At 34.1% G+C, this 19,778-nt stretch overlaps 2 protein-coding genes and 5 non-coding genes across 15 annotated transcripts; 2 read left to right on the forward strand and 5 right to left on the reverse strand.

Annotated features, from left to right (window-relative positions):
• Nucleotides 1-60: 60 nt before the first annotated feature.
• Nucleotides 61-1,757, reverse strand: Y12A6A.1 (TPM domain-containing protein). Its single transcript, NM_001392876.2, has 4 exons — nucleotides 1,602-1,757; nucleotides 1,388-1,516; nucleotides 1,202-1,337; nucleotides 61-429 (listed from the first exon to the last, which is right to left on the reverse strand). Exons 1-4 carry the CDS (start codon nucleotides 1,749-1,751, stop codon nucleotides 215-217), a joined length of 630 nt encoding a protein of 209 aa, NP_001379026.1. The 5' UTR covers nucleotides 1,752-1,757; the 3' UTR covers nucleotides 61-214.
• Nucleotides 1,758-5,401: 3,644 nt separating this feature from the next.
• nlg-1 lies at nucleotides 5,402-11,201 on the reverse strand (the record flags this gene model as incomplete). 9 transcript variants are annotated; one of them, NM_001270297.3, is made up of 16 exons in its annotated part: nucleotides 5,719-5,773; nucleotides 5,817-5,926; nucleotides 6,653-6,790; nucleotides 6,945-7,049; nucleotides 7,212-7,354; nucleotides 7,845-8,105; nucleotides 8,170-8,495; nucleotides 8,547-8,674; nucleotides 8,838-9,089; nucleotides 9,371-9,526; nucleotides 9,636-9,805; nucleotides 10,090-10,221; nucleotides 10,270-10,544; nucleotides 10,589-10,701; nucleotides 10,849-10,981; nucleotides 11,078-11,124. In NM_001270297.3, the coding sequence occupies 16 exons, from the start codon at nucleotides 11,122-11,124 to the stop codon at nucleotides 5,719-5,721; spliced, it is 2,544 nt and encodes an 847-aa protein (NP_001257226.1). The 9 variants fall into 9 exon arrangements, with proteins under 9 accessions (NP_872254.1, NP_510283.1, NP_001257225.1 ...); NM_182454.4 differs by lacking the exon at nucleotides 6,653-6,790 and having other exon boundaries at nucleotides 5,402-5,764; nucleotides 10,270-10,535; nucleotides 11,078-11,195; NM_077882.6 differs by lacking the exon at nucleotides 6,653-6,790 and having other exon boundaries at nucleotides 5,448-5,773; nucleotides 10,270-10,535; nucleotides 11,078-11,195.
• Nucleotides 11,202-12,292: 1,091 nt separating this feature from the next.
• On the reverse strand, nucleotides 12,293-12,630 carry C40C9.7. The gene has a single exon (NR_072437.1). It is a non-coding gene; the product is annotated as an Unclassified non-coding RNA C40C9.7 (non-coding RNA).
• On the forward strand, nucleotides 12,424-12,564 carry C40C9.11. Its single transcript, NR_072438.1, has one exon. It is a non-coding gene; the product is annotated as an Unclassified non-coding RNA C40C9.11 (non-coding RNA).
• Nucleotides 12,631-15,697: 3,067 nt separating the features above from the next.
• Nucleotides 15,698-15,847, reverse strand: C40C9.12. Its single transcript, NR_072439.1, has one exon. It is a non-coding gene; the product is annotated as an Unclassified non-coding RNA C40C9.12 (non-coding RNA).
• A 2,545-nt stretch (nucleotides 15,848-18,392) lies between these two features.
• C40C9.13 lies at nucleotides 18,393-18,522 on the forward strand. Its single transcript, NR_072440.1, has one exon. It is a non-coding gene; the product is annotated as an Unclassified non-coding RNA C40C9.13 (non-coding RNA).
• Nucleotides 18,523-19,667: 1,145 nt separating this feature from the next.
• On the reverse strand, nucleotides 19,668-19,743 carry C40C9.14. The gene has a single exon (NR_072441.1). It is a non-coding gene; the product is annotated as an Unclassified non-coding RNA C40C9.14 (non-coding RNA).
• Between the last annotated feature and the right edge of the window lie 35 nt (nucleotides 19,744-19,778).

Raw genomic sequence — 19,778 nt, forward strand, 5'->3', positions numbered from 1 at the left:
TCACAAAAACGAAAGCGGAACTACTTTTTTTCTTTTTCCAAGAACTTTCAATTGGAAAAATTAGCCAAATCAATTGTTATTCTGTAGATGAAAAATACAAAGTAATAATAATAATAATAATGAACTGAATAAAAACACTGAATTAAAAAACCCATAAAATGTAGAATCAATAACTTTGAATCACAATTTGAAAATGAAAACACAAGGTAATATATTAGAAAAAATATAAAAGTGCAGCAAGAAAAGAGCAAACGGACAATTGAGCTGGTGAATACTTTGTTGAAGATGCTGGTGTTGTAGTTGTGACGCCCTTTTGTGGAGTCATTGAAGCTGCTACTTCTTTCAGGATGTTTGTTACCGCGGTGGTATACGCTCCTGTTTTGATGTGGTTTTCTTCTGTAGCGATGATAGCTTGGAGTTGAGCCATATCTGAAAATACATATTTTTCAATATTGACTAGAACTTTTCAAGACAAGTTCGAATCTAATTTTTTTGTTTTAAAAATTAATATTGCTATGAAGAAAAACTGAATTATTTAATGAATTTTTTTAAAATCAATTTTAGAAGATTTTATTTGTCAATTTAATGTTTTAAAACATTTTTGAACAAGGGCTCTATGTAATAAATGTGTATTTTATTACAGCACTTCAAATTTTGAAATTTTTCTCCCGTTTTTTTAAAATACATTATATACTTACGTATATAGTTACTTATCATACATATAGTTAGTTATTTTATAGTTACTTCCGTACATACTTTTAGAGACATTTTAAGTTTATAGGAACATTGAAGTTACCAGAGCTATCAATAATACACAAAAATCATCAAAAAAGCACTGCTTTTATTAAATGGAAATTGGGTTTACGACGTACAAATTTTTATTTCAAAATTTATTGCAGTTTGAGACAATTAATCAATTGATTCCCTTCAACTATGTAACTGTTCAAAATACTTTTTTTTAAATAATTACTTTAACAGTGTGTGAAGTTTGTTTGTTTGAAATTGCATCCATTTAGCATAGAAACATTTTTTGATGCGAGTATACACATGAACATCATTATTTGATTTTTCAGAACATTGAACAGCTATTTTGGGTCATTTCTTGTCGGTCTTTATTGATAATTATTGTTATCCATCAATCACATCATAATTGTCTCTTTCGAACAATTGATTTTTGTTTCAAATTTCACCTTGAACTTACTTATTGGCGATCGCTCATCGAAAGATCCGAAGATTTGTCGGTCATCAAGCGAGAGAACAAGAAGTCCAAAACGTCCGCATTGTGTATCAATTGTGCTCCAGTGTTTTCGAAGGTTGTCAGCAAACTCCTGGGATGCCTGAATATCAAAATAATGTTAAAATTAAAAATTTCAAAAATTTCAAATACCTTGTTCATAATCACAAACATTGCATCGGTTCCTTTTTTGGAGCAGAACGTGTTGCCACCCTCTTCAGTTTTAGTAACGAAATTGATAAGCTGATTGTTGATACGGTAGCGCTCTGATTCACTGAGCGTCTGAAATATGAATTTTTGCCACTCTATTGCTTTTTTGTCATGTTTCCGAGAAACAACACTTGAAAAGTTCAAAATGATAACCCACCTCATATGGATCGCAAACAAGGCCAGAACTGCGCAGACCGCACTCCTTGTAGCCACCTCTTTTCGGGTTCGGATATGTTTCTACAGTATAGTCGCTTTCTGTACATAATACAAAAACTGTGGCTAGTGACAAGATGATGGCTCTAAGCATTATTGTCTGCAAAGTGGAAGTTGAAAGAAATAAGGAGGAACAACAAAAAAAGAAGATGAAAAAAGGCACAACAATAATGATTACCAGTAATGTTAATTAATAATACTTAAAATAAAAACCACCCCTCTAATTGATACGCAAATTTGCTATACAGTAGTAACAAATCTTAGACGGCAAACTTTGAAATAATTTAATGTTTGTGTTAATTAATTTTGAATGAACAAACGCTGCAAGTATTCTTAAAAATTAGAAACAACAAAAATTTCCATCTTCCTTGTTTCAATTCACTACACTATGTCAAAATAAAAAGATCAACTTAACTAAGAACAGCGTTGAAAAAGACCAATCAGTGAACAAATATTGAAAAACAGAATAACACAATAGACTTATCAACCGACCTGTACGTCTCGTACAGGCATGTCAGTGGGCGGACGAAAAAAGAAATTTATTATTAAACAAAAAAAAACATAACACTGCATATAAAAATCAAAATTATGTATTAGGTCAGTCAATAAGTTTTGTCGTTTTTTATCAGTTTTGATTTTTTCTTAGATTTTTTTGTGGTTATATAGAAGACTGTTATATAGAAGACTGTTAGTAATGACAAGCCCAAAAATATCAGTCATATCAGACTACTTCCAAATATTTTAAATGTCAGAACTGTCATGACAAAAAAAAAATTTGTTTCGATTTTTTTTATTTTTTGGCGAAATGAAAAAGTTTATATGCCCTGATGTATTAAACAGATAGTTGAATAAAAATCTGCAATAACAGCTTCAGGCATGGCTTTTTGGTCTCGCCATATTCGTTTAAGTTGTCAAAAATGCTTGCAAAAATGATTTTTTAAACTTTGAAGGACGCTAACTTCCGCAATGTGCAAGATACAAAAAAGTGATCAATTACAACATTAATAAGCACACTAATTACTACATTTTAGCAATTTACCACTTGTTTCTATCTTTACCCGCTGCTAAGTTACAGTCAGTTGAAACAAGCCAAGTCCAAGTTTCAATAAACACCCCTTTTCCAGATTTTCGCCTGTAACCTCAAAGCCAGTCGTTTGCCGAAGTTTTGTTCAACAGATTAAATAAAAAAATATGACAAAAGTTTCAACTACGAAAATGTGTAACATTAAAAAGTAATTATTTAATCTGTTGAACAAAACTTCGGCAAACGACTGGCTTTGAGGTTACAGGCGAAAATCTGGAAAAGGGGTGTTTATTGAAACTTGGACTTGGCTTGTTTCAACTGACTGTAACTTAGCAGCGGGTAAAGATAGAAACAAGTGGTAAATTGCTAAAATGTAGTAATTAATGTGCTTATTAATGTTGTAATTGATCACTTTTTTGTATCTTGCACATTGCGGAAGTTAGCGTCCTTCAAAGTTTAAAAAATCATGTTTGCAAGCATTTTTGACAACTTAAACGAATATGGCGAGACCAAAAGGCCATGCCTGAAGATGTTATTGCAGATTTTTATTCAACTATCTGTCTAATACATCAGGGCATATAAACTTTTTCATTTCGCCAAAAAATAAGAAAAATCGAAAAAGAAAATTTTTTTTTTCGTCATGACAGTTCTGACATTTAAGATGCCTGGAAATAGTCTGATATGGCTGATATTTTTGGGCTTGTCATTATTAACAGTCTTCTATATAACCACAAAAAAATATCTAAGAAAACAAATCAAAACTGAGAAAAAACGACAAAACTTATTGACTGACCTAATACATATATGTATTTCCATGTAATGTCTTGAATTGGAAAAAAATTTACGCGTGTCGGGTAAACATGAGTTGAATGGGTGGTGGCACTGGTGTGCTCTTTCGGACAAAAAGTGTGCTCGCAAGCTATCCATGACTGGCTTTCTGAAACCGGCCAGGAAAAGGAAGTGCATAAAATGGCAAAAGATTACAATCTGACCTTTTTTATTTAAAATTCTAAATGATGTTATAAGAAGTTTGAAAAAAAAATTTTGAAGATAGTTGCTGCTAATAGTAAGCCATTCAAATGACCAATTAAGTGGTGAACTTTTTAAAAACTTTATTTCTAACCAGTATTCATCAAATGAAATCGGTTAGACAAAAATATTTGAAATAAAAAACTAAATGATCATTGGAAAAAAATCAGTATCAGTGTCTTCAATGCGCTAGTTTTGAAAATCTAGATTACTGATTTTGATGGAAATGACAGAGAGATTGAAAAGGCCAAGACAACAACAACTATCTGTTACCCTGAAAAGATGATAACTGGGAGAAAAAGAAAACACTGTCTTTCTGCTTTAGAAATAATCGAATCAAGTGATCAAGATCAAAGTGGGTTGCTTTTAAAACAAGATTTGCTTCAAAAAGTGGAGGGTTCTGGATAATTCGAAAATACACCTAATTATTTTTAAAAGCAGAATTTATATGGAGTGACAAAAATTGAAAGAAAATCGAATATTCTAAAAAAAAAGTTGGGATATTTTTGCCAATTGAGAAGCCGAAGTCATAAGCAGGAAATTTAACTTCAAAATTTTCAAATTTTTAAAATTTTCAAATTCCAAATTAAAAACTGCTAGGGTTATTGTTTCTAACTTTTCAAAATGTTTATATTTTGAAAAAAAAAGTAAGCGATTGCCGATTTATTTTTTGAATTGTCTTATTTATTAGCACAAGAATGGCTAAAAATATGTCACAGAGATTTTTTTAATCTAAAATTTCAAAAAAAAAGTGAATTAAAAAATCTATAGAAAAAATGCTGGTTTCCAATAAAACCGGAAACTGAAATATTATTATTTGAACAGTCTAACACCACAAACATCATATGTTAGCAAAAATCAATAAAAAAAGTGTTTGTGATGTCAAAAATTTGTTCGAAAACATTTTTCAAAAGTTAGCCCACTTTGTGTATGTTCGTCAGTTCCTCTTTTTCACTTTTTCATTCATGCCCCACTAAATACATAAAACGGAAGGTAATCTTTTGTTCGCGTACACACACACACGCATTTCAACTTTTTGCATGTTTGTTTGGTATTTTAAATTTTGTTAAGCTATTATCGATATGAAAACAACTTTAAAACTTTACAGCTTAGAAATCAAAACTTTTTTTGATAGAGAAGAATGTAAGTAAACGGAAAAAAAATCAATGACTTTTGAACGTTCTATCAAGCTTTTGATTTTTGCAAAACGTTTTTGTAGTGGTTCGAAGTTGTCTAAATTAAGTGTAAGAAATTCATATATTTTAAGTATCATTTTTATCGCAATTTTGGTAGCTTGATTCGCCTTCTATAAATTAAAATTTTGTGTTCCCTTAGACTTAAGGAAGCTGCCATATAATGCAAAATGTGAACGTGAAAATTGGCCTATTTGGTAATTTTGGGTGTATCAAGCAATAAGTGATATTTTATGATTATTACGGCTTATCTATTAACATATATATATATTAACTGATAAAAAATCACTTTATCTGAAAAGAGATTTAGATTTTAAAAAAAAATCTAGATGATTAAAATAAACTTCCACGTTTCTAGATGAAACACGATGAAAGGCCGAAGAACTTTTGTCAGATTCTTTGTAAGATTGGAAAAATTATTTCTTGTTAGCTAAAAACATCTCAATTTACAAAATGACATATCTTTCAATCTAAGAGGTGTGTCCCCAATTTTTATTGTTTCCAGTTCCTTTGAATTTGGAAATTATAAGCATACATGCGAAAATAGTATACTCGGATTTTATTATGACAAACAGCAATGATAAAAAAAGAAAATAAGAAAACTTTGCAAAAGGAAAATATGTACAAAACACCGCAACAATGGATGTGTACATTTCAGGAGGGAAACGAAAGAAGTTGGAGATCATGAGCGGTGGATGGGAAATTTCAGATTTTATACGAGTAATAAAAATTTGAAAAAAGAATAAAATTGAAATTTTGATAATGACTGGTGTAGTTGATTGGGTGTGAAACAAAAACTTGAATTGATGAAGCAGTTAGACCTGTATCTCTTCCAATGTCGGTGCTTGAGCAGCAGTCAAACTGTTACCTCTTGAACATGTCAGTATGAAAAGAACACGCTGCAATCACTTACCGGCTATTTTGAAGCGCAAGCGCGGCACGTCCGTGACGTGGACACGTTGGTGATATTCCCGCGGGTCGCATCGAAGTTGAGTTCTTGTGCGATGCGGATAGTAAGGGTTCCTAAAAGCACACAAGTTTTCGACTGATCTCACAATTACAAGAACTGAATGGACAAGGGACGCAACATTTATTTTTTAATGAAAAGGTTATGAATATCAGAAAGCGCAGGTTGAGGTAGGTCATTCCGTTTAGTTCGAAGTTAGATCAAATGGTAGCAAAACAAGTTTTGTTAGTGAATTGCAAAAATTGAAAGGTGACTGCTAACTTGTGCGAAACGGTCAAAATGTCACACTCGTTTAAAACTGGGCAATTATTTGAATATTGAAATATGAACTTTAAAAGAAAGGTATTTAAAAAAAGGAAAGTGCTTTTAGAATAGATTCGCTTGTTTTGTATTTCAATCGATTATGTTTTCTACTAAATTGAGTCAACTCATTTCGAGAAATTTATTTAAACACTGTAAAATTTTTCAAATCTTTGATTGGGCCCAATGAATGCTTAAAAATCTAATAAGTTATCAGTTTAAAGTCAGAAAATGCAAAATTACATTTGGCAAGTTATATCATAATTAAGTTTAAACTACATTATTTTCTTACTTTTGAGCTGTTAAAATTGCCATATTTCGAAAGTTAATTATTATTAATTCACAATTTTCTAACAAATTCGTTCTACGACCATTTGGAAACTTCAACTTCAAAAATTGGAAAAAATCTATACCAAAAAGCGAGAGAAAAATATAACTTGAAAAAAGATTTTCAAACAGGGTGAGAGGATAATGCATTATACACGTGCCTGTTCCTGAAATGAATGCCTCGGAAGCGTGCCGTGAACCGTGGATCCGTTCCGAAGATGCGGCACCCGATGATCGAAAATGTCGTCGTGAACACCATTGAGCGGTGGCGGAGGTGGTGGCATGAGGGATAACTGATAACCAAATTAAGGATTAGGGGGAGTTCTGAGCCATGCTCGTGCGTTGGATGAAAGGTTAAGCTAGTTGAATTTCGTTAGTTTTTGGTTCAAATCAATCGAGAAAAAAAACTAGAAACAAATTCACAAAAGAGAAGCAAATAGTTCATACCGGCGAGTTTAAGCTGTTGTATTGTTCCGCGCCGCCGCCATGGTTGGAGTTATAAGTCTGATACTGCAGTTGAAACTTCTTCTCGTTCCGCCGCTTCTTTCCCCACTAAATATCGATAATGTGTAACAGGAAAATAACTTAATCAAGTGACAAAAATTCAACTGAATAAGATAGATAGCTACTCCATTGTCATGATCACCAGCGTGTACAGTTCAAGACAACAATACTGGAACTACTACTGAAGGGAAGGCAAAGCAGAAAACTTACTTCTCTACGAACAGCAATTAATAGGCAAACGTTCATAATGAGGAATCCACAACCGATGAAAATAACGCCACCGAGAGCTTTTCCAGTAAAACTTCCAGCGGCGGCCTTTTCACTTTCAGTTGTTGTTTGGAGAGTTGTGGGCGCTGAATCATTTCTAATTACAATAATGTTTTCAAACAGCTTAGGTTCTTCTAGTTTCGGATGAGAAAACAACTTATCGGGTGGAGTATTAATACCGGTGGAAGCTGGCAGGTTTGAATATGAAATAGTTATTTATTTCAAAAGGGCAAAAATGTTTGAAACTAGAAATATTTTTCAACGTGAAACGTTATTTCAAAATATCAACTAGTTTTTTCAAATTCCAGTCAGAGTTAGAAAATATTTGGAAAAAACAAGAAAGCACTGTTAAAAAACTTGTAGAACAAGCTTTCAATATCCGTCTTAATAAAACTGGGTTCTAGAGGTTTTGTAGTATTTTGTGACTTTTTTTCGACTATCAAAAACGAGTCAAGGCATTTAATTAAGAATTTTATAGCAGTGTTATTTTTTCTCAAAAATCTCACTTGTCTAAAACTCTAAAACTTGTATTGTTTATACAACTAGATTTGTTTGAACTTAACTATCAAAACTTACATTCACTTGGTTTGGGCTTTGTTGTAAGCTCTGGTGGTGGTGATGGGGGCATTGGTGGTGGCGGGAACGGAAGATTCGCATATGAAGAAAAATGACGGGTTTTTCCAAAGTAAGAGTCTTTTCGGAAATGATCTGACAGCAAATGATGCTCTTCTCCAACAGGCTCTGTTTCCTTTCCATTCTTGTGCAATTGCGGGATAAAGTTATTCCAAAATCCTACTTGAGCATTCCGATAGTAGTTTTTGACTCGAGGGCGATCAGCTGAAGATTTTGAATGGGTACTATTTAGACATGAAAAGTGTTTATAAAAACGATGTAAACTCACTAATTTCCAAATAAGCTTCTCTATTTGGTTGGTCAAATTGTGGCCAGGCTGTTGAATGAAACACGTCCCCCATTGGGAAGTTTTTGGACATTGGATTTGGCTTTGATGGATCTCCCGATTTTACAAAGTTTGATACATAATGCATCATAACTTTTGAAATGCCTTTATCGTCAGTGTTAAATCCTGAATACAACCTCTCCTCACTATCCCCTTGAGCTAATGGGTATCCGAAAATGTATGGTACAATGTCTCCAGATAGAGAGCCCCTTATTCCACTGTTTGGTTGCTCTTGGCTCCAAGACCGGGTCTCATGGGCAAATGCAAACCTGAAAGTATTCAAAGAATTGATTTGATAGTTGTACAAAGAATAAACTAACATGAACGTATTTGCCTCTTTGCGAACTTCATCAGCGCTGTGACTTCGCAATGTTTCAATGAGAGGTGCGGTGTAAAGTACGTCGCTAAGAGCATTCAGAACTCCATTTCGAATTGATTTCGGGTGGTCCTATAATGATGAAATAAATGTTCTACCTTTAATTTTTGAGGCGTTATTTACTTCTTTTTAAAGTATAACTTGAAATTCTTCATTAATTAGAACTAAAATATGTTTTGAAATATATGTTTCCAGTTAGATATATAATGGAACAAAATTTATTTTTCTTACTTACCCTGGGATTTTCCCAATCTGTATACTCATTGATGATTGACGCAAGAATTTCTTCCCTGTGGAAATCATACAAATTTCGTACCAACGACCGAAAGATTCTCATCCGCTTTTCTTTGGAGATGCCTACTTTCAGATCCTCATTGGAAATCATGTGGTGGGATGGATTCGAGCTGATTCCTACTAGCAAATCAATTTCTCGGAAGAGTGATCCGTATTGGGTGGAGAATGATACTTGCGGTTTATTTGGTATGAGCTAAAAATGTTAATTTTTAAACAATAGGTAGCTATTTTGCGGATGATGTAAAAATCAATATCTACGGCAATCAGCAAGTACCGAAATTGTCGGAGTTTCAGAATTGACAAAGTTTTGTTCTTATAGAAGACCAAAATAAACATTTTTTTTTCAAATTTTTCCCGAACTCTATGTTCTCTGTCCCTCTAACCTCTCTCTGCGTTTCTGCCTAATTAGAAACAATGTGTCATGTGTGACATGCAGTTAATTAGCTGATCATTAGTGCGTGCACTTCAACCCACCTGTCCATCAACAATCGGCGCGAATCCCGACAAAAACGTGGGAACATCGATTTTGAGAACCGCTTTTGTGATGTTTTCCGATGAGTGTACTTGCATACATCGGACAATGGTGTCCACATTGTCGTTGAAAGATGATGTTCTGTTTTTTGGAGCACACTGAAACATTTAAGTCCATTTCAGGATTCGCGTTTCTCATAAAATTTTTATGTTTTAGTAATTATATATAGTGAACAAATGCAGCATGGGAAAACATATATAATCTCACCGCAAGTTCCTCGGCAAGCTGCATAAAGTACTGTTGAGGATTCTGAGAGATTGCCCAGGGCGATAAAGCGCTTCCGTCCAGAAGAATTGCTCGTCGGAATAGACGTCTGCCAGGTTGTGTTAATGGGGAAGCCATAAGAAGAGAAACCAGAGAAGCGCCAGAACCCCAACCTAAAAACCAAAGATTTCGAATCTCAAACTACTGTTTCTGGTTTAAAAAATTATGTTTCAGAAATGGGGTTATTCAAGTAATGTTTCAATATGTATGTAAATACATTTATGACGTCACAACTGTATTAAAGTACACGTTTTTATGTGTTTTAATACAGTTATCACGTACTTTTTCTACACTTTTCCATTCACTTACACAATGTTTTCAAACAATTAAAAAATTAATTTTAATCTTTATGCAGTAATCCAATTTTTATCACTCCGTTTTCAAAAAAAAAACAGACCAGCAAGAGTGACCGATTTAGAGTCTCCACCAAATGAAGGCAAAATAACATTGAGCATTGTCAAAGCCGATACCAGATCCGAAATTCCACTATTACCAGAGCAAGACGATGATTCACATCGTCCCAAAAACCCTGCAAACAGAACTCAATTATATTGTCAACCAGAGTACCAAAACTCACCGAAAACACCCAGTCTATAGTTCAATGTGACTACAATAATATGACCGTAAGCAGCCAACGTGGTACCATTAAATGCGTTGCCCGTACCCCATCCATACTCTTCTCCGTGTACAATTACCATTACCGGTAAGTAGTTGTCCCTGGAGATTTCTAATCTCTCCGGAACGTAGATATTCATGTAGAGACAGTCTTCCGATTGTTTCTTGAGATGCGGAAGCAGTCGATGATTAAAGTCAAAACGCTGTGCAGAAGTATGTTTGAATGCTCTGAAACGTCTGAAAATGCGAAGAACGCCTATATTAATTCATGTTTCCCCTACTTTGTTTCACTTAATTCCGGCATGTCAGTTTGAATGCAGACTGGAGAAACTTTGCGCGCGTCCTTTGGCATATGTGTCCATTTGGCGGCAGATATGGCCATGTTGAAACGATACTAAAAAAAGTGCAACATTTTTTGTGCCGGCAACATTTAGCACACAACGTCAAAACATCACCAATCATTGGCATTGATCCCACGGGATTTGTTTCAAACATGTGCTTTTTAACATACAGAACACAATAAAAATACTAAATGACAAACCTGTCCAGTAGGAGCCACGCCATACGGAATGCCTAGATACTGTGCTACTGGCGGTAGATCATCTCCTTCGGGGCTAACCACTTCACCTCTCACCATGCCCCAGGATGTGGTGACTGATCGAACATCATAGGATCTGAAATGTGTTGGAATTGAAGAAGAAAGCATTATCGTCTATACTAGATGTACATGAAAATTTATTTGCATTAAGATTGACAAATTATTTACTTACCGTATCCTGGGCAGAAAAAGAAGGAGAAGAAGATAAATGCGTTCCATGCCTGTTCACTTCCAAATTCGCATGATTCTCTGCTTTCCGCCAGCTTCGTTGTTTTTCGAATGGAAAGTATCTGAAAACACACATATAATAATTTTGGCAATAAGTTTAGAAGTAATCGGCATCATTAAAATTGTCATATTTTGAGTTGAGTCATAAATAAATAATATACGACTATAAAATAAAAGCATAAGATAGTTTTGAAGAAGTCAAAAGGAAAAAAAACATGAAACGAGTAAATTGTTTCGCATGACAAAAATTAGGTTTGTTATCTTGGAAGCAGATGCAACAACCTAGCTGCATGACAAAAAATGATGATCGTTGTAGAGAAAAATCCCGAAAAAGAAGAAGAAGAAGACAAGAAGGGCGGGTAGAAGGGAGGAAAAGAGGTAATGTCATCATTTGGGGGGCAACAGGGGGTCCAGCAATAGGAAATTGTTGTCCGGTCAATTGTCTCAATCTGCACAAAACTTGTCGAGTTGCAATGAGATGGACATTTTGAAATGTGATAGGAAGTAGGAAAATAATATTGAATATAAAAAGGTTTTGTTAAAATGTTAAGCTTTTTTGATTGAAGTTGAATATAAGCATCTTAATTTGAATCTGACACGTTCAAATAATTTTTTGCATTCTGAAAGAAAAATTCTGCAAAAAAACATTAATAGATCGTTTTCATTTTCGGTTTTTTTTTAGTTTTATTAAGTTGGCTTTTGAAATATGTAACAAACATTTGATGTTGACACATATATGTCTACAAAGCTCAAGTGAAAAAAACCAAAACAATTGGAGAAATTGAATTAAAAAATTATCAGATTTCTTTCAAGAGAAAAATTAAAACAATTTTCAATTTTCAACTTTCGAGTGTGTTTATCCCAGCTTGGCACAATTGAGAATTAAAATTATGGCAATATTTAAACATTTTCTTAACATAATAATCTTAACAAGAGTGTCAAATGAAATAATTTAACTCAAATAGAAAGATTTTTCAAATGCCTCCGGGGTAGATAAATCACATGGTCATGTGTGACTTATTTCCCGCCAACGTAGAAAATTATTATGCAAATTCCGATGCGTTTGTGGACCTTACCGAGAAGTAGTGCTCTCCTAAAATCTCAGAGCCCCACGACCATCGCCCCGCCCACATTACGTTTCTTTCGAACCTCTTTTTGGTGGGCAAATCTGGTGGCAAGCACCTAATAAGCTTTTGTAGGCAATGTGTTTCTACTAATGTACCCCCCCCCCCCTCTCGAGTCCCTCCAGACTGAAAGACCTGCCTCTGCTTCAATGTGATTAAGATGGTGACAATTGTTTCAGAGAAGAACAAGACGGAGGGGGACATGAGAGAAGTGGGAGAAAGAGAAACTTGGAATCACTCTTTTCTCACTTGACAATGCAGTTAGTAGGCGATAAAATGTATCCCCACGGGGGATTTCAACGCAGGGGGAAAAAGAAGACGGGCTTCCCGAATTGGCATAAGGGGGGACACATAATGAATGAGCGTCCCTTTTCCTGTTTGAAGAATTTCTTGGTCCTTTGTTACTAGGGACACCTTCTACGTAAGCGAATCAAATTTCGAGACACGATTTTTTGGTTTTTTGTTTTTGCAGAAACTATAGATAAACAAAAAAAACACAGTGTTTTAATGAGATTAAAGTATAAAATGAAACATGATAAACTTAATTCAATTTCTCTAAAACGTTTATATGTAATTTTGAAAAAAACTATTTCATTTACTGTTGGGAAAGTTCCCACTTCAAAAACTAATATCTCAAAAAAAAAATTAATTTATAACTGAAATCAAAGTTGAAAAAAAGTAAATACCGGCCTAAATTTCAAACGAAAATCTGGAAAAAAAATTGTGGAAGCTTACAAAAATAAAAGAATAAATAGTAAATTTCAAACAATCAAAAGAGAGTACGAAAAAAGTAAGGTTCACATGGACTTTTGAAAGCCTCCCCAAAAATATGATTATAAAAGTTGGGTTAAATACACTTAAAATAATAAAACTGAGTTGCGTGTACACCCAAATGAGCCCTTCCTTTTTATCTGAAAATCACGGCGAGACGGCGAAAATTGTACCCCCAACAAATATGAGGCCGCCGACATTTTACGAGTTCCGCGCGCAGCTATGTTTAACTAGCGGTGGACGTGGCGAGTTGTCCCGCCCGCTGCTAGGAAAATATAGTGGGGCGCGGAACCCGGTTGATGTCGGAGGCCTGTTTTTGGTTGGGATCACGATTTTTGCCTTTTGCCGTGGTTTTCCGATAAAAGACGGGACCTATTTGGGCGTACATACATCGCAGTTTTATTATTTTGAGTGTACTATAAGATGTTTGACGAATTCTTAATCTAAAGCGTTACCGCTTTGGAAACATTCGAAAATAATACAAAACAAACCTACCAGAACAATCCCGAAACCTTCGTGCAAGCTCTAAAAGCCCGAATCTCATAAACGATAAATGGGGAGCAAAAAAGGGAGCGGAAATTGGGGCTGAGATTTATGGGCTCGTTGAAATTAAAACCGACTTGGCATCCAATTTTCTTTACCAAATTATTTAATGGGAAAAGAATTGGTTTGAAAGAAAATGGTATAAGTGAGCGAGTTTACAAAATTATGCATTTTACAGTGCTACAGTAGGATAATGATATGATCTTAAAATATTTTCAAATAGAGTTAAATTTTATAAAATCTAAATGTAAACCGAATTGTTAGAAGTGAAATGTAGAGTTCATATTATAAAAGAACCTTAACAGTTAGAGATGCTCTTTACTAAAATGGACATTACAATCTTCGAGGAATGTAACTATGAATCCGATATGAAAGCGTGGGAGAAAATATGAAAATTCAGATTGTAGCTAGAAACTTCTAGCTAAAAAATAAGTATCCCATTTTCTTTTCCCATTCTTTTATCTCATGATTCAGTACCTTTGTTTCTCACTCTCACACACACACACACACACACACACACAAAACAGGTGGACTATGACGTCAGTGCTCTTTTTTCCATGCCCTCTTCTTTTTATTATTGTCTTGTATTGAAGTTTGAGAGACAAAATATCGAAATGCAAATCAGATCTATCTTTAGAAGAATGGCAACATTTCAGAAGTTTTCGAAGAAAAAAAGAAAAGTGTGGGAAGGGAGTTAACTCTTCAGCTTCAACTCTCTAGTCTTCGGACGCTTTTTCTACGCGTTTTCAATAGCCATTGTAATCAAATTTTTGGAAGAGTAAGTGAAGAAGTAGAGAGCGCAGAGGTTAACCTATTCTTTGAGAAGCACTTCGACCTCTTTTTTTTGGAATCTATACTACTATGTAGATGCCAGATTACTTCGGCATGTTCAGACGACTTGTTGAAAAAGTTGCCTGTGAACATATTTTAAAACGGAACAATATTCAGGAAGGAAATAGTTGGGAGAAAAAAACTGAGTGGGAAACAACAAAAACTGAGCAGAACGCCAAGGCCGGCTAATTGTATGAAAATATATGGGTTACGTTTAAAAGCGGTTGACTTTTTTTTTCGGCGGTTCAAGTTTCGTTTTTCGCGTTTTCTTTCCAATTTGCTCGTGAAACTCTACACTAGTTTTCTGTGAGATAGGTGTTAGCGTACGGGGGCTTACTATTGCTCATTGACCATGGAAAAGAAGTTGCGATAAGGTATGCTAGGAAGTTTGTCACTAGTAGACTTGATATTCTGAAGTTAAAGAAATAAAACTTATTGGTTGTGTAGTGTATGCTGTTTAAGAGATGACAATGATTTTTTTTATATTTAGAATTAGGTCAAATTTAAATTGAATGGGTACAAATTTTTTTTCTTATTAGGAGATGTACTAACAACTTAATTATAAAAACAAATGTGACAACTTTTAAAATATTTATAAAAAACGTTTCCTAAAAAAATGTCGCTAGTTTTGAAACGGACCCCCGATAGTAGTGTTTGAAAAATAACCTTTTATTTAGTTTGTAAAAATATCAAAGTAATGAGAATTTGAAAACTTGTGAGAATTAAAAATTGGCTGTCAGGAAAGTGTTTGAATTTAGTAATCCAAATAGTTTCTGCGCCCAATTTTTTTTTGGCCGATTTATTGTGCCCGGCGAAAGGAATACTTAAAAATATGTGCATTTTTACAACCTGGATGAAACTCTCAAACTGCCATTTTTCCCTTTGTGTATGCTTTAGTTGAATTGGTATATCAAAAATTTGGAAGAGTTTAATATGTTACTTCGATGTTTTCAGTATCAAAAAATGTTTTGAGATTTCCCATGAAACCCAAGAAAAGGAGCACACCTTCAACTCTTCAAATAAACTTTTAAACCAAAATGGATTGTCCTTGTTTCCAAGTTGAGCAAATACAAAATGAAAAGAAAATTTGATCAAGCTTTACCTCTGTGTTGAGTTTTTTTTCTCTAATTTTTGAGGACATCTCTAAATTTCAATTTACTTTTTTTTGTTTTAAACAAAAGTACATAAATTTTTGAACTTTTTAAATTGCAAATCCAGCATGAAAAAGTGTCAGAAACAGATGAGAATAAAAGGAAGAAAAGGGAGAAAATGAAAGTATCAAAAAGCTATGAAAGAATTGGTAACATTTTTATCTCTTCATCTATTCGAAACCACAATCCGAACACTAACAATCCTTGGGGGATACTCGAATTACGAAGTGTTTTTATTTCATTTTTTGAAGTTTAATTCAAATGGTTCGAAAAAAATTGATTTCTGAAATTTACAAGTAGTGTGTAGACAAAAAGAACGAGATGAACAAAATGCAAATATTCGTGAGCATGTTAACAAGTAAACTACCAAATGGAACATCTAGATCCGGAATTAAAATTGATCCGGAATTGAAATGTATTTATTATTATTCGTTGGCCATTTGTTTACAAATATTTACGGTGGCATCGGTGCGCAAGAGTTGGAATTCATAAAACATGTACCTAGTTTTTCCAGATAGATATAATGAAAATAAATATTTTTCTTCATAGTTATTGCAATTTTCACAACTTGTGTCTATGTAGATTTTTTTAATAAAAAAAACTATCAGCTTCAAAACATAAAAAGTTATTTACGATCCAGCAAAAAAAGCATAGTGATCACTTTTTTGTGATCTCCAGAAACTGCGGCAAACGACCACCACTTTCTAGCAAAGATCTTTGACAAACGGTAAAGAGCAGACCATGTGTTTTTCTGAGCGCAAATTTATTTTAATTTTTTGGAGATCAAACCCTTTTCAAACAATTTCCGGCCCATTGTCAAATTGGTGAAAGCAAGGCTCAGAAGCGTGAAAATATTGAAATATGAGTTTGAGTATAATATTCAAACAACAAAAGCGCACAAAACATAAGCATGTCTATTCTGGACATGGCATCATAGTGTCTCCAATGCCTTCACGCCGTCACTCCAGAATATGCTGAATTGAGTGGCTGGTGACAAGTAGACTATTTCGTTTTTGTTTCCGTTTTGTTTCTCTACAAGTTTGCAGGAAAAACGTTCAACAAATATCCAAAAAGATAGATAACGTGAAGGAACTTTTTCCAAAAAACCTCGAAGTTAAAGAAACATCTTCTTATGAAAATCTGGCAAAACTGGCAATACTACATAAAGCTGGAAACATAAAAAATACAGAAAAAAAATACCACTACTGAGATGTATGTATTTTGGATGAGAAAAAGCAATGATTCATTTTAGATCTGAAAAAGCAAATCTATGAATCTAAAGTAATAAGTGTTCGTATTCTATCAAAAAAAAAAGACCTGAGCAAAGGTAGATGTTGTGGATTATGGCTCAAATATCGGATTCATCTTGACTTCATGGTCAATAAAATTTGACGATTCTTCTCCCCCTCCCTTCTTTCATTTTCCATTTCTCGTCTTTTTTATTTTATCTTCTTGCATTAGAAAACGGACCGAGAAATCCAGGTGTTCATGTGAGCACGAAACGTTTTATTGCTTTTTTCTTCTTATGAAAAATGAAATGACTCGAAGAAAATTTAATGGGAGGACCCTCACGCTGGTCCACCTGAGATGTGCACTTTTGCTTGAATGCACTTTTGAAAAAAGGTAGGAATCGTGAATATTTTCAAATAAAAAATTGTCGGTGTATGTACACCAACATAGAAACTGATAAAACTTTTTGTTCACTTTCCTTTTTTTATATTGTTATTTTCCCATTTTTATATATTCCTAAATTACGCTTAAAAATACGAATAACTTCACAAATATCCACGGTTGGAAACTGATTGTGAAATCAGTGGCAAAAACTATGTAAGGAGATAACAGAGCAACTATGAAGCGTTAAAAATACAAAAAAAAATACAGTTCCAAAATTTTTGTATTGAAATGAAGCAGGACTTCAAAATAAAACTTCACGTTTATCTTGGTCTAGATAAAATAATTCGTAGGAAAACTATAAATCTAAATATCAATGTCATGAGTCGAAAAAAGGCATCTCATCCACAAAGATACATACATAAGTGATAACAATCTCTAAAACAAAAAGAGATTTCGTGGACAAGCAAGAAAGAAAAAGAGAGAAGTATATACATGACAAGCGATAAGAGAGCAGAGAACGAGACGCTGGGAATAAGTCTTCATTTCCACGGGAGCCCGTCGCCACTTGAGCCTCAATCGACAACTCTCGTTTTCTCTACGTTCCCTCGGTTTTCTCAATATCCTGCAATTGTACTACTGATTGAGAAAGTGGGACATGAGCAAGAGGAATAATGATGAAAGGGATATGTAATGAGTTTTAATGAAGGTGATAGAGGTGAATAATTTAAATTATATGAGAAATGGGAAAATAGTTCAGCCATTAACTTTTTTTTCATATGAATAAATGTAACTATGTGTTACTAAAATTGGACTTTTAAAAAACGTTCAAACAGCTTCTCCATTCAAATTTCATTTGAAACGAATGTTGCGCAAAAATTTGCAAAGGTATTTCCTGTGATGTTTGACTTTTTCAAGTTTCCTTCAAGTTTTCCTTTGCAGCTTGTTTTTGTACAACATTCAATTTTGAATCAACTTTTTTAAAAGAAAAATCTCAAATTAAAAGTATTTGATAAGTATAATATTTTGTATAATAAAAAAGAGTCCGAAAGTAAAAGTTTGTGTACAATGTGTTCGCTTGAATAATTTAAAAAAAATCACAATGAGACTATGCGTTTTCTTTACTCCTTTTAACAATTTACTCATGATACCTTATTTATTATAATTTTAACAAAATTTCTACTGGTGGATCTATAGTTATACCAAAACCCCCATATCCCATATCCCACCCAGGTGGTCCCAATTCCAATTTGTGTGAATAAACCAATTGAATCGTCACATCCCGCGGCGGATTGCCTCCTTCCGTCAAGTGTAAAACACAACTGTTCGTAGTCCCCCGGCCACGTTTGACACTGCTTTTGCAATCACTCTCCTCTACTGATTCAGCCCTCAAAAATACATTCGAGGGCACTACCACCATCTTGTAAAATTGATGATAACACGGACGGATTGACGTAATCGGGGCGGCGGACGGCCATGCGATGGTGATGGAACGACAACTGCTTTGTGGCGAAAGATTGGAAATAATGGAGAGTATGTCACACACACGTAAGATGCACGTTTGTGGCGGGAGTATCAAGAAATATCAAATGAGAATTGTATAATTTGTAGTAGTAAGTTGGTCACGTTAATATCGTTCTAAATATTGAATGAAACGTAGACCGAACAAATCAGCCTAATTAATGTTGATAACATTCCATATAGAATTGACCCGATAATTTAATTACTGTAAGAAAACAATTCGTTTTTCAAAATTTAACCCATGTATACTAAAGTCGTAACCATACAAAGAACCTACAAGTTATCGTTTTCCAAGCAATTTTTAATGTAGGCCTGCGGTCGAGATGGGCCCAATTCGTTTCTAAAAGTATTGAAAACATGTTTGACAGATAGAATTTCTTCAGGGTTCACAATAAATACGGGCGACCCGGATACTTACAAGAAATCCTAAAATTACAAGGAAACGGTTTTTTGTGCTTGTTGGCCACCTGCCCGCATTAGCCATAACGTTGCTCAAAACATTGTTGCTCAAAATACCAGATTCAGGCTCAGTCTACAAATAAGACAAACGAGTGCTTGATGTGATATGTATGAAAACCTTAAAATTATATTTTAAAACTATGGCAAGAATGGCTACATCGGGTTTAAACATTAGTGATGTGACGACTTTCAGAATTATTGACGTTCGCAATCATCTTTTGTAAGATCCGAAAATCGTTTCTAAAATTTTACCTTTTGAGAGAATGTTCAGAATATACAAAAATTCTCTCATTTTTAAATAAAATCACACTTGACAATGAAACTACATAGATCATCAAAATAACAAAAAATAAATAAAAAAGGAACCAACGCAAAAATTCAACGGAAACCGGCATGCATCCGCTTACCAAATTTCTGAGACTTTGACAAACTTCAACATCTCGTAACTTTTCAACTCTATTCTCGTATCACTTTTTCCCCTCACTACTCGACAAAAAACCGAGTCCCATTTCTCACTGTCTCCCTCGCACCCTCTTTTCACACATGAAGTTCATTAGTGGGTGACAGCACAACATATAACCAAATTTGGCAGTTTTTTTCGTCTATCTGGTCATAGTGTCCAAGATGGACACGT

Source organism: Caenorhabditis elegans, chromosome X (assembly GCF_000002985.6).
Source record: "Caenorhabditis elegans chromosome X".
NCBI lineage: Eukaryota > Metazoa > Nematoda > Chromadorea > Rhabditida > Rhabditidae > Caenorhabditis > Caenorhabditis elegans.